This window comes from Vespa velutina, chromosome 15 (assembly GCF_912470025.1).
Source record: "Vespa velutina chromosome 15, iVesVel2.1, whole genome shotgun sequence".
Classification (NCBI taxonomy): domain Eukaryota; kingdom Metazoa; phylum Arthropoda; class Insecta; order Hymenoptera; family Vespidae; genus Vespa; species Vespa velutina.
In genome coordinates this window covers 5,009,048-5,023,139 of record NC_062202.1, presented here as the reverse complement: position 1 = coordinate 5,023,139, position 14,092 = coordinate 5,009,048, and the positions used below count along the sequence as shown (strand labels likewise).

Sequence of the window (14,092 nt, the reverse complement as noted above, 5' to 3'; positions counted from 1 at the left end):
TTTATTACGCAATAAATCCATAAAAAAAGAGACATTAACATTATCGAATGTGTTAAATTTGGCGCCTTGCACTCGACCAATCAACATTATTTGCGACTGCGCATGAGTCAGAATTTCCCTCCATCTGACATCGACAATATGGCTGTACATAATTGACATAACGTAGAGGTTAATCCAAGAAAAAGAAGTCATTGAATTTTCATACTCGACGCATCTTGAGCGTTTACCACTTGATTCTACCGAGTGCTCGAATATTTCGGAATGTCTGAAATAATACCTCCAAGGATAAAATAAAAAGAACATTTGACAAGGGTGACGATTATGAAGTAATCACCCGATCGTTTACCATATACAAATGTCATTATTTTCGAGAGATTATATTTTATTTCTCTACGTAAAAAATGTCTAGTGAGTTTATTAATCTAGTGAATTATAATTAAATATGTTACCCTCTTAGAAAGGAAATCTCCTATTTTATATATATATATATATATATATATATATATATATATATATATATATATCGTATGTTTAACACGGAGAAATGGCGCAAATACAAACTCCAAGCGCTGATGGCCTTCCAAAACATTTTGTTAGCGCAATGCGTACGCTTTTCGATATAATGGACGACCAGAACACTGGCTTCGTCAAGTTTTCCGACATAGAAGGTCGATGGCAGGACGATGGTACTCAGGGCCTTCCTAAAGGAGTTTTAGATAGTCTCAAAAAAGTCACACCGCCCAATGGTTTTTTGTCCTTTGAAAGATTTTGCGCGGGCTTGAAAATCTGTTTGCTACAAATTCAAGCCGAAGGTGATTTCAAAAGGCACGATGGACAGCCGAACAGACCACCGTCTGCTCCGATTCTGATTACGGATAATCAAAACAAAGGACATTGGACGTCTCCCAACACTGCCACCATAAGACCAAATAATGCTATATCTCAGCAACGTACTTTAAGTATGCCACAATTACTTGCCAATCGTAAAGATATCAATACTCAATTGGAACTTATAGATGGAAGAAATGGAGTAGAGGCTAAGCATAATAAAGCTTATGGTCCTCCAAAACCACCACGAACCGGTGCTGCATTAGAAGGTAGAGCACTTAGCGCGGATAGGAATATTGATAAATCAGAAATTCGAACGGTGCTTCAGAATTGGCAAATGGGTTTGATGATGAACGATGACAAATGTCTGGACAAACGGCAATTGCCAATGTCGAATTATCGAGCGGATGCTAGGACCACGTTTTTAAGACCAACGCGGGCTTTAGGGGATGGTAAAGCAGTGGATCTACAAAACAACCAGTTAGGATTACAACCCAAAAAACCATTGAATCGACGCAGAGAACCAAGACGACATACGTTGCAGAATGGTATTGACTACAATATGGTAAAGATATTCTCATCTAGGATTCCCAACTAATGTTGGTTTTGGTTATGCACAATATTTAATATAATTTTTAAACAGATGTATATCTGGACGGTACCTCATTAATAAACATCTGCTTGCTTCACCCCGTAGTTGGGAAACCTGTTCTCTTTGTTCAAATTGAAACGCCCATATTGATAATATATCTATTATTTTAGATGAAAAGAATGAAACAAATAGAACAAGAGAAGGATGTTCTGTTGCAAGGTTTAGCAGCAGTCGACAAAGCTAGGGAATGGTATTTAAAACAAATTTCAGCCACTCAAGAAAAAATTAAACACTTGGGACGTATGGGCTCGCACGTGGTATAATTATTCATTACTATGCCATCGTTACATAATAGATCGAAATATAATAATTTTATATAATATATCTTTTTATAAAAGCAATAATATATTTTTTTTTTCTAGGAACAGTGGACGGAAGCACAGCAGGAACGTTTGGAGTTACAACGTGCAAGAGTTTTGGAAGTTAATCGGCATCTTGCTGCTTTAATAAGTAGCTGGGAACGTGGTGGATTACCATTGCACATGAATTTAGCATTCTTGAGTGCGCCAACATCGGCGCAACTTCAACAAGATGTATTATCAAGACTTAAACAACAAAATCATAGATTAACGGAGGTAAATTAAACGTATAGATAATAATATTTTGTCTACATACAAGAAGCATTTTTCTTTTTTCCTTTGTTCAAATAGGAAGTTAACAAGAAGAGTCAGAGAATATCACTGCTCGAACAAGAAAAAGATAATTTAGTACGAGAATTGTATAATAGACAAACAGGAATGGTTCAATCTCGTAGAGCAACTATGATCCACGAACAACACGACCAAACATTCATGTAAGGTACTAGACATTCATTTTATAATATATCACAAATAATATCATTAATAATCCACGAATATTACTTTTCAGAATATAATTGATCGATTCTCAAGGCAAAGTGATATACTTAAATAAATTATTATTAAGTTTAAAACCAAATTGTAGATGTTGAATGCAGTATCAGTGCACTTTATACCGAATTCATACATTCATTGCACAACCAATGTAAGAAAAACAAAAAAAAATAAAAAAAAACACACACACACACACACAAAAAAAAAAGAAACGCCAGGCTATCTAAAATAATAAACTAATGTGTAAGCTAATTGTGAATCTACAGATCCAAGATATATTAAAATTTCTTTGTTTTAATAAATCCATCCAAAACGTTAAACATTATTTATTCCGATAATAAATTATTGGAAATATTGAAAAAATATAATTTGCGAATTTTGTGATCGGTGATCAGTTAATGGTCAGTGAAGATTTAGAAGGATTGCGTTAGAACGTTAGAAATACGCTAGGAACGCAACACTTCCTTGACATATATATCAAATCGATTTCCTGTTGCACAATAATCGCTGGTGTCAAGTGTTATCATTTAATCCCGAAAGAAGATAACATCCCTGATCGGACGACAAGAAGGGTCAACTCAAAGCTCAGTTCGATAAATACGAGCAACTTTAACATTTTCAATAGTCGATCTAACTAATACTCGAACGAACTAAGCACAAAGATTGAAGGTCAGCTTCCGCATGGAAAGAAGACGATCTTTCATCCTTGATCTTAGGTATAGTAACACGAAATCAGTTCTACGTGTAAAAACTCCTTTCTTTCTTTGTTAGGGAGATGGTATTTCGAATAGATGCACCGACGACACAACGATCTTAACAAAGTATTTATAGAAATCTCGAAGAATCCATCGATTTGAAAGAAAAGGAGTAATCGTTAAACGAGTGATTTTCCATTTTTATTTTTCAGAGAGAGAGAGAGAGAGAGAGAAAGAAGATAGTCCTCCTACATACGTACATTTTACATATATACCTTTTGAAGTACATCTCATACTCCGTGTTCGATATAAGTCTATTCTTTGTTCCGTTCATAAGAAAAAGGAAAAAGTCGTATAAGTTTTTCGTCATTTCTGCTCGACGAGTGAAGAACATGAGAAAAAGACACACACATATATATATATATATATATATATATATATATATATATATATGATGTATACACATACATAACCAATGCACTGTGGAGCAAAAAAGAGATGATAAGGTGAATAAGATAAAACTGCAACGGAGTCGATGTACCAAGTAGGATATCGAGGAATGTAAGAGATATTCGAGTGTATGTTAATAAACCAGTCATCGGCCTCCCTCGTTTGCTACCCCACACACGACTCCCACCAACTCTCTCTCTCTCTCTCTCTCTCGCTTTCATTCGTTAACGGTCGGAGAGTGGCCACTAAGAGCAGTTGAGTTAGAGTCGAAGACGTTCCTCGGTTGGCTTCGTTGCCTTCGACTCGTTCTTTCTTTGCTCAGTGAGCAACTGTCTCGTAGTGAGTAAGGACTCGACAAGGAGTGTGCTTTCTCCCTCTTGTCCCGGTACGTTCGCTGCAAAACGGTTAAGCTTACCTGTGTACACTTGTGTAGAAAGGGTTGCTTACTGCCAGGCGCTATTATCGATCGAAGATCTTCCAAAGAACGGACCTTATTTTTTCGAGATATATCAACATGATACTCGGACCGATCTTAACAACGATCTTTCTATTTGTAACAATAGGTATGACAGATAAACGAATCGATTTTTCTTTCTCTTTCTTTTCGTCGATACGAAACTTTACTATAATAATATTTAATCATATCGAAATGTAATCATTTCGTTCGAAAATCGATCGTAGAATAGAGAATATTGATCTTAGTGAATACGATCTTAACGATAGAGGATCGATTATAGGACGTTCGAACAATGAATGAAGGGAATCATGAAAAAGGGAGGGAAAGGGGTCGTTAAACTTGAGACCGTTGTTGTCTTTCCTTTTCCTCGAAGATATAGTTTTGTGATTAATAGCTATTTATACGTGGGGAAGATAGAGACACGTTTTAAAACGCTATATAATATCTACTACGCGCACATAAAGAGTATATATTTCTCGCGAGTCTAATCTACGAGAATAAACTATAATCATCTTTCGTCGAGGTCTCGATTTACTTTGAACGTAATCTTCCGATAACCACGTTTCTCCGATAACTATTTGTCCGTTTCTATTCTCATAGAGAGAAACATTTCCTTGATTTACTAAGAAGAACTTAAATCTCGAAACATTTCGTTGATATCACACGAAATGTTAATTATTGATTTTAAAAGATATTACATAGTATCAAAGTCGAGTGATAGGAAAATTCGAACTTTTTTCTCTTCTCGTAATTGTTATTGATCGATAGAAAAGATGCTGGAAGATGGTGAAAAGACGTTAAGAAAAAAGAAAAAAAAAAAAAAAAAAAAAAAAGAGAAGAAGAAGAGGAACTATCTTACCCACGCGCGCATATCTTTTATCTGCGAAAGGCCATTATCAATTTAGACAAGTGGGAAGTGCAGTGGCCGTATCCGGCAGCACAAACAACAAACGATTTTCCTTCGTTAGACATACATATTAAATATATGTATATGTATATATGTATATATGTATATATGTATATATGTATATATATATATATGTGTGTGTGTGTGTGTGTGTGTGGACGATTTATCGGCACGAAGCTTAAAAAAATCGCACCAAATAAAAGAATGTAAATAAAAATGAAACAAAAAAAAAGAAAGAAAAATATTGACTGAATACGTAATAGACACGCATTACGTATATTATATCACGTACTTAAACCTAATCTTTCGTATAACAGGTTCATTGTCAGAAGCATGCGAACTGGATCAGATGCGATACGGATGTCGGATTTATAATGCCCAATGTAGCTGCGGTTATGGTTGTAAGGCCGAGTATAGATACGACACTAACGAAGATTGTAAATTAGCATTGAGAGGTAATGACCATTGATCGATTGAAATTAATCGTTAATCGTTCCTTTTAATTAAATATTAAAAGTAAAGATGTATTTGGTCCTTAAATGGGAAATAAAATTATAACGACTTTTTCATAATATAATGAAATAATTCAACGTGTTTTCAATTAATACCAGCAGTCGTGTAAAAATATTAGAGAAATTGTTAATGATTTCGGTTTAAATATATTGTGCTAATCGTTTTCTCATGTTCTCTATAGGTAGACTCAATGATATATGCTATAGATCTAATCCCTGTTTGTACGGTGGCTCTTGCTCGCAAATTTCACCCAATCCAGGATTCAAATGTCGATGCGAGGGTACAGGATATTATGGTACACGCTGCGAAAAACGTTAGTATATGCCAAAGTAAAAGTCATACGATGTATGATTGATCAAGAATGTCTAATCAAATTTTTTACAGCTTGTCCAGCACCCAACAATCTACGTTATCGTGGACCATTTCCTTACGAGTGTGTTGTTATCTGATATCGAAAATATTCCTTTCCGTACCCACACACCCCCACCGTTCTCTTCCATTGAAACTTACGAATCTGAAATATTTTTACGTTAAGTACAAAAAGCTAGCACATATATACATATTTTCGGATACACATCTTTGTACATACATAATAAACATGCGATAACAATATTATATTCGTTTGATTATATTTCTTTACATTTGTTTTTTTTTTTCATTTTATTTCTTTTTCTTTTTTTCCATTTTTTTTTACTTTTTTTTTTTTAGAGAGAGAGAATACAATTCAATCGATTATCAATGACAAATAAACTAACTTCCCTCGAAATAAACTTCCTTCTTTTCCTCGAATGTCTGATCCTTCAGCAAATTGATAAGCGTTTACTGAGAGATATCTATAGTAAGAGAAGAATAGACTTGATACTTTTATCATTTATTCATCAATAATTTTACAATATGTATGCACACACGATGTGTTCAATCTATGAATTTCATAGAACAAGCGCTTCGTCATTTCTTGCTTGTTCCTAATCTCATTTTTTTTTCTTTCTTTCTTTTTTCTTTTTTTTTACTCTTTTACGTTATTACGTTTTATTTTCATCACCTATTGCTATTATATTGCCACGTATACCTCGTTTACTGTTTTCGAATGATGAAAAAAAAAAAAAAAAAAAAAAAAAATTAAAAAAAAAAATGAAAACAAAAAAGAAAAGACAAATGTACAAGTGAAGTTCTTTTGCACAAATAATGTTGTTAAATGTTCTCCTTGAATTTGACAATACTAATTTAATTTTACAACACGACACTACCTCAGGAACTTCACGAAATGTGTGTGTGTGTGTGTGTGTATATATATACATACATTTATATATACATATATATACACATATATACGTATAGAAATATAATATATTATTTAGGTCAAGGAGTATCTCGCCTTTTTTTTACAAATTCCTAGGCAATTGTTTAAAAGAGAAAGAATGTAATACAATAATTTCTAGAACGGAAAGACACATCTGTTTGTCTCTCTCTCTCTCTCCCTCTCTCTGTCTCTCTCTCTCTCTCTCTCTCTCTCTCTGTCTCTCTCTCTCTCTCTTCTCCTTTCTTACGACGAAATCAATCATATTGATGAACGTTCCGATAAATGATTCCGATAAATATCTAATCTTTTTCCCCTTGTTAATCTTATGATCCGTGATCGATCCATGTCGATTGTTTATTATTGGTTATCAACGCGCCTTTTTCAATTAGTTTCAGCTTAGACTGTCCTATTGACGATTATTATATTATTCGCGACAAGTGTTATGGGTAGATAAAAGAAAAAATTTCTAAAGAAAATAATATATAAATAAAGATTGTATCAACATGTAAGTATATTTTTATAAAGACAGACAGGACATTGTCTAAGAACATCAGAAACAAGCAAATTTTTGGTAGCCCAATATGTAATGTTTCAATGTTATTGAATTTTTTTTCATGATATATTTAAACACGACTGCACAGATCACAGAGGATATATTTAATAACCGTTATTAGAAATATCGTAATAAAAAGTTTGTTGTGTGATTTGTTTGTCGATAAACACGCGCCGTTATTAAAATAACTTTACCGTCAAAATTAACGGGGATATAGGATGTTTTACGGAAATGCGAAGCGTAGAAAATGAATCAAATGAAAAACATAAACATGTTTCAAATAGATTCCTTACGCTTATTAAAGATCGGGCATATAATTATATCGTCGTTCATGGTTACTCCTTTTTAACACGTTAATATGGCTCGTTGTTTTATTATTTTTCATACGCTTTCCATCTGTCGAAAAGATCATCACCACTCATTTCACTGATTATTATTGTTATTAATTATTGTTGTCACATTAGTCTCGATTTGGCAAATGTTTGTAAGATCATGCTTATAATAATAATCTCTGTATCGAAGTATGCGTGTACGTGTGTGTACGTGTTTTTTGTTTGTTTGTGTGAATTAAAAACAAGTTATGGTAGATTACAATTTTGGATGAGCGCAATAATCACGCTCTTTATGACATTATTCCTCGATGGCACCAGGGGTATGTTGTAATCTTTCTTGGCTGAAACCTCGTGTACCATCCGGTCCTCTGGGCTGTCGAACTACAGTTAATTTCGGACCTGTATCTTCCAAAGAAATAGTACGTAATCGGCTGATTAAACGCTCGGGTCGTTGCTGAACCGCGTCACTGTTTGGGATGATAAAGGGAAAAAAAAAAAAAAAAAAAAAAAAAAAAAAAAAAAAAAAAAAAAAAAAAGAAAAAAAAAAAAAAAAAAAAAAAAAAAAAAAAAGAAACAAAAATGGCAGATCAAGTCAGAACATACATAGAAATGAAAAAAGATTATTACACATTACGAGATATATTACCTTAGACGAGTTACGTTGCAGGCTGAGGATTTACCGGTACGCTGATTCGTCACCAAAACAAATTCCACTTGGTCCCCTGGCTGCAATGTAGCATGATCTCGAACTTCGCTCATATGGAAGAAGAGCTTTTTACCTTCGTCGACCTCGTAAGCGAGAAAACCAAAGGGACCTTTCACTGCATCAACGGTTGCTCTTCTCTTTTTTCTAATAGCTACTATGTTACAGGCATGGCCCGCAGAATCAACTTGCAATTGCACAGGATCACCTATCTGCAATAACTCACGCTTGTTGACAAGTCCCATTATACCGAATTCGTATTCTTGCGTTTCTTCTTCCTCATTGGTTGGATTTATTTTGATCAAACCAGCATATTCACTCTGTTCGGGATTTGCGCTACGTAGGGGTCGCGTTACAACTCCGTCGAGTGGATCGCTAACTGCTGTAGGCCTGGGAATACTTCCACGAGGTACAAGCTTAACATGATCGGCGGCGATACATCCACCCGAGCCTCTACTGTTGTTAGAACTTACTGTACACTCTATATCAGCTCCTAACTCTAGATTGCCAGTATCACCTTCAAAGTTACTATAACGAAATGCATAATCATTAAAATTAATGAAGAATTGTTAACGTGACTTTATATTTAATTAATATAGGTATAGGGTTATTAATTACATATATATATATATATATATATATATATCATTATTTTACCTGAAATGGAAAAATATTTCCTTATCGTGATTGACTGTCTCAATAAAGCCAAATCCGTCTTTTAGCGCGGCTATGAAACCTTGATAAACTTGACCGCTCGCCTTTTTATTTCCATTTTGTATTTTCTCACCGGCAGCATTCACCAGTGATATATCAACGGCGACTAATTCTTTGTTTCGCTTAACTTGACAAATACTAAAGTGAACCTGTAACGTTCAATCAGGAGAAACATTTAATTAGACTTAATTCAAATCCAATAATTGTATATAATATCTAGTCGAGTCGTGTCTTACTTTATCACCCACTCTTGGAATATTTTTAGGATCGCAATCTTTTGCAAAAAACATTATTACATTTTGTTGATTATCTTTCGTATATCCGATTAAACCTCGCTGAACGCCATTCGTATCTTCTACCACGTTACCCATCAAGTCCTTTTCTGTAATCGTTTCAAATTGAACAGTACCGGTTGGTAAATGTTTCAATCTGATTGCACTAGGTCGGGTGTATGAAAACGACGATGAAGGATCCTCGAAACAAAATGTAGGAACCTAAATTAAGTTGAGTAACGACATACAGGTAATTATCTTATAATTACCTTTTAAATAACGCATATATAATATGTAACTTACTTGTACAATGGTGAACTCAACTTCATCGCCTACGTTAATTTCTCTATCAACATCAAGAACTTCATTGAAATGAAAGAAAAGTTTGGCGTCTCGGTCTACGCAACGTATAAAGCCGAATCCATCTTTAAGAGCCGCAATAATACCTTCTTCTCGTCTTTCACCGGACACAGTAAATGATTCTGGTAATAGAGATATTTCGGTAGCTCTTTTCAATTGATCTCTAGTATCTGTAGCAATACGAAACTGGACCCAATCTCCGTGCCTATTGTGAAAAAAATTTCCTTAGATTTCTTAAATATTATTTAACGAATTCCAGTCATTCATAAGTAAAATAAACGTTTAATACTAAATAAATAAATAAACGTTTTTAATACTACCTCAGCGTGAAATCTCCTTTTTGATCTTTATCACCAAATGGAACTTCGACTTCGCAATGATCCGTATCTCTATATCGAATTCGTCCAGGTAATGGATCATTGTGATGTCGTGCCGCATTACCTCTCTCTAATGGTTTTAAAACCTGTCCTTTTATTACTTCATTGCTAACTTCTTCAAATACAATAGAACCCGGTGGTAATTTAGTAATGTTACATGCTACCTCCTTCCCCTGTACAAAAGAAATAATTACTTAGCCATATTACAAAAATATATTAATATTTATCTTTAAATATAACCATTAATTATACAAAATTAATTATATATAATATTTATAGATGAAATATTCTTCCTTGCTTCGATCATGCGAAGAATGATATTTCAATTTCTAACGTTAGATTTAATTTAACGTGTCGATATAAAGGAAAATACTGCAACAGGTGTCTTACATTTCGCGTTTGTATTATAAATTCAACATCATCTCCTAATTTCAATTCTTCTTTCATGGACTTTGCTTCACTGAAGTGAAAGAAAATCTCCTTAACTACATCAGCACGTTCGATAAAGCCAAAATTTTCTTTCATTGTACATACAACACCGCGATAACGCACTGGATATGCTAGATTTTCCAATCTTACATGGCACGCACCCAAATTTCCTCTACAATGAAATGCACCAAGTTATTTTACTAAATTGCTAAATACAGAGAGAGAGAGAGAGAGAGAGAGAGAGAGAGAGAGACTTTCGGAAATATTGCAAATATATGTATGTATATACCGTTGATTAGTAGCAATTTGAAATGATACTTTATCACCAGAACGCAAAGTGACGTTCCCTTCTACATCATCTTTGGTATATGGCAAAAAGAAACACTCCCCTCGATTTTCGTAACTAATCCGACCTTGTGAATCACCACTGGCTTGTAATTCCGTTGTCACATTACCAGTAACTCGTTCTTCGCTCAACACCTATAAAAATCATCGATTGAATATGATCATTCAATTCAAATTTATATTAATTTCACCTTTGTGTATAAAGAAAGAGTTATTTATCGAAAACTTCAACTTACCACTTCGGGAGCAATTTTACTAACAGTACTAGCAATAGGTTTGCCTGTTCTTCGATCATAAGTCATTTCAAATTCTACTGGATCTCCAATTTTTAAATGTTCTATATTTCCACTAAACTGGCTAAAATGAAAGAATAATCTTGCCTGTCGTTCGCAGCATTGTATAAATCCATAAGAGTGCTAAAACAAATATTTCAATGTAAAAGAAGATTCAATGCCAGAAACAATAGATATCGAATAATTGATAAAACAAATTATAATAAACTTACTAATAATTTTTCTATTATACCAGTTTCACGGGTTCCCTGATTCGCAGACTGATCTTGATACGTAGTATTATTGGTTGCAGACTCGCCAGTGTAACCTACATTTCCTTCCATATTTGTTAATGTCCCAAAAGAAAATCTCGTGGCTCCATAAGTGGTAGTAGTAGTAGTGGTGGTAGTGGTAGCATTTTTACCACATCCAGAAAGAGAGCCCAAGTAATGGTCACCACTGTAGTTAGTACCATTTCGGTAATTGTTACTTGTGTTTTGTTGAGATCCTGTTATAACTTTGGGACTCGGTAGAGCCATAGACTTGTAGTCAAGTATTGCCGGGTCAGAGTTCATGATTGGCGGCTGGAACGTTTTCCACTGAGGATTGTTGGACATTGTTTTAAATTTGCACAGTTTTATCTATAATGTTTACGTATAATTTTCCTTTTCCCTTGAAACAAGTATTTAATCCCTTTTATGTTCACTTCTGCTCCACCATAATATATATACTTACATTTACAAATTTTTAGTCTTTTCAATCATTTAAATGTTAACAGATATCAGATAAGATATAGATATCACAGAACGGTTCTTGGTACTTTATATCTTTGTTCACTATTATAATGTTATAAGAACTTAATGAAGAGGAAGAGAGGCTGTTTAATGCTGTAGAATCGCAAACTCCTCTGTGATCTCCTTTATTTCCGTGACAAGATCGCAAGGGAGACAGTTCCACAATATTTTATTACACCTGTTGTGTATTGCTATTCGAAAGGTTTCAAGGCAGCTCCGTATTTTAGAGGCACCTCAAATGTGGATATGAATTTTCTATTAACCAAGCAGAGCAACACAATCTCAGCCGCGATCACTATTACAGTCACTATATGGCTCACCTAACTCTTTCTCACAAGTTTTCTTGTGTACACAATATACAAATGAACAATGCAGTAAATATAGATTACGAATTAGTATAAGTACAAAATTCTTAGCACATCATATACTGCTGATACTTTCCACATGTGTGTGTGTGTGTGTATGCTTTAATATACTAACAACTCTTCAATAGTTACTCAATTTAGCGTGCACTAGAATAACCGTGTTCTTCTTAAACATCAGTCATCCTTTATAAAAGGAGTAAATCAAAAACATAGGAGATTTAAACAATAATTGTTGATTTGAAAATCCTCAGATGTCTTCAATGCGTGCTGAGTGTGATTGTGTTTTCCAATACTTCTATATTAGCGTTTTTTTCTTCAACTTTTAAATGTGAAATTTACAGTGAGCCTTGGTTTCAAAAATGTCCTAAACTAACAATTACACAAGCTGAAAGAAAAAATAAAAAATCTGATCAATCGACATACCTCAATGACTAATTTGATATACTTTAAACGCTACAAGCTTTGTTACGATAGTTACATCACTTATTTTTACCGATCATATTTCTATCTTAATTTATCCACATAATATTATAGACAAATCAACATTTGTATTTATACTATTTATACGTATTGCTTCAAAAATTAATGATCATGAAATTTTTCGACATAAATATAATTGAATGCTGTCTTTAATATTCACTTGTAATCATCGTTACAAGTTTTCCTTTTATTACTGTTCCAAGATAGATTTTGCATTTCTATCGTAGTAATCAACAAATATATAACCAATATGCATTATTTATTGATTAAGGAATGACATGACAATGAGGTTTTCATCATCAAAACCTGTGATCGTGTGTTTTCCTTAAGTTATTGAAATTCTAATTTAAAAATCAAACGTGCACTTTATTTTTTATTATATTACGAGTAAACATCATGGCTTGAAAATTGTTTTCTTCATTGAGCCGATATATGAAAACTTTATTAATAACTTTAAAACACTTTGGATAAGTTGGTAAGTTTGAAATAGAATATGTACATCATTCGCGGTTTGGTCAATTTGTAAAGGTAATTAAGAAATTATAACGTTCTCGATACTATAATTATTTATGGGATTAAATATCGTTTTAGAATCGAAAGATCTGTCCTATTAATTTACTTCCGAAAATCAAAGATCATTGTGATATCGTATATGCTTGCTAGTTACAAGATCCTAATTTTTTATAAGGTCCTTCGATTTATCGCATTAATATAACACCGGCGTTGTATATACGTCTTAAAGAACATCAACATCATGATCGGAAGTATCAATTTTTTATCTTTTTAGATTAATTCGTAGCAAAGCTCGTAATCGTACGATGGTAGAAAATTTTACAAAACTCACCACGACACAGCACAGCACTGACGACATGCCGCCATGTTGAATGTCAACATTCAGCATTCACACACAAAACAGGAGCAACTGCGGCAAAATCTCCGTCCACAGCCTACTGGTTGCTTCCTATCGTAAACGAAAACGATTCCTCGCTTTAATGCGCCTGGACTAAGAAAGAGGATTTCGTATTTTTTTTCTCGAAAAATCAAAAAATATTCCTCAACATATTCCTTTTCATAATTAACATTTGAAAAAGGGAAAGTAATCGTAACATCCGGAGTATTATTTTTATTACTTTTCATAATATTGACATTAGCAGAAAAAAAATTGGACAAAATAACAGACGTGTACAGTAGATTAGAAAAGTTGGTAGACATACCACCAATCGTCTCAATATTTTTTTCAAATATCAACAATTAATAAAATCCTATCAATTGGTATATGGTGTATCTCGATTTTAAATGACAACGGAGAATTACATTGTTCGAACATTTTTATTTTTTGAACAGTCAGAATATAATAAAATTAAACGAAAAATATAAGAAACATAATTATTAAAAAAATTTGCGTGATACGTGTGTGTGTGTGTGTGCGTGCGTGCGTGCGTG

General features: G+C 33.6%; 3 protein-coding genes across 9 annotated transcripts; 2 read left to right on the top strand and 1 right to left on the bottom strand.

Moving 5' to 3' along the window:
- Positions 1-114: 114 nt before the first annotated feature.
- Positions 115-2,522, top strand: LOC124954466 (suppressor APC domain-containing protein 2). 3 transcript variants are annotated; one of them, XM_047507467.1, is made up of 6 exons: positions 115-408; positions 543-1,393; positions 1,591-1,737; positions 1,843-2,055; positions 2,131-2,278; positions 2,348-2,522. In XM_047507467.1, exons 1-5 carry the CDS (start codon positions 402-404, stop codon positions 2,275-2,277), a joined length of 1,365 nt encoding a protein of 454 aa, XP_047363423.1. In that variant the 5' UTR covers positions 115-401; the 3' UTR covers position 2,278; positions 2,348-2,522. The 3 variants fall into 3 exon arrangements, with proteins under 3 accessions (XP_047363423.1, XP_047363422.1, XP_047363425.1); XM_047507466.1 differs by having other exon boundaries at positions 116-408; positions 2,131-2,273; XM_047507469.1 differs by lacking the exon at positions 115-408 and having other exon boundaries at positions 530-1,393; positions 2,131-2,273.
- Positions 2,523-3,703: 1,181 nt separating this feature from the next.
- On the top strand, positions 3,704-5,965 carry LOC124954467 (protein cueball-like). Of its 2 annotated transcripts, none has more exons than XM_047507471.1 (4): positions 3,704-4,039; positions 5,158-5,295; positions 5,535-5,666; positions 5,738-5,965. In XM_047507471.1, the coding sequence occupies exons 1-4, from the start codon at positions 3,991-3,993 to the stop codon at positions 5,800-5,802; spliced, it is 384 nt and encodes a 127-aa protein (XP_047363427.1). In that variant the 5' UTR covers positions 3,704-3,990; the 3' UTR covers positions 5,803-5,965. The 2 variants fall into 2 exon arrangements, with proteins under 2 accessions (XP_047363427.1, XP_047363426.1); XM_047507470.1 differs by lacking the exon at positions 3,704-4,039 and adding an exon at positions 4,084-5,046.
- A 1,181-nt stretch (positions 5,966-7,146) lies between these two features.
- On the bottom strand, positions 7,147-13,642 carry LOC124954464 (cold shock domain-containing protein E1). 4 transcript variants are annotated; one of them, XM_047507462.1, is made up of 12 exons: positions 13,494-13,642; positions 11,746-12,554; positions 11,244-11,651; positions 10,975-11,154; positions 10,683-10,873; positions 10,355-10,565; positions 9,908-10,137; positions 9,531-9,792; positions 9,192-9,449; positions 8,899-9,104; positions 8,185-8,769; positions 7,147-8,005 (listed from the first exon to the last, which is right to left on the bottom strand). In XM_047507462.1, the coding sequence occupies exons 3-12, from the start codon at positions 11,625-11,627 to the stop codon at positions 7,837-7,839; spliced, it is 2,676 nt and encodes an 891-aa protein (XP_047363418.1). In that variant the 5' UTR covers positions 11,628-11,651; positions 11,746-12,554; positions 13,494-13,642; the 3' UTR covers positions 7,147-7,836. The 4 variants fall into 4 exon arrangements, with proteins under 4 accessions (XP_047363418.1, XP_047363420.1, XP_047363417.1 ...); XM_047507464.1 differs by having other exon boundaries at positions 11,244-11,609; positions 13,494-13,641; XM_047507461.1 differs by having other exon boundaries at positions 11,244-12,554; positions 13,494-13,641.
- Positions 13,643-14,092: the final 450 nt, after the last annotated feature.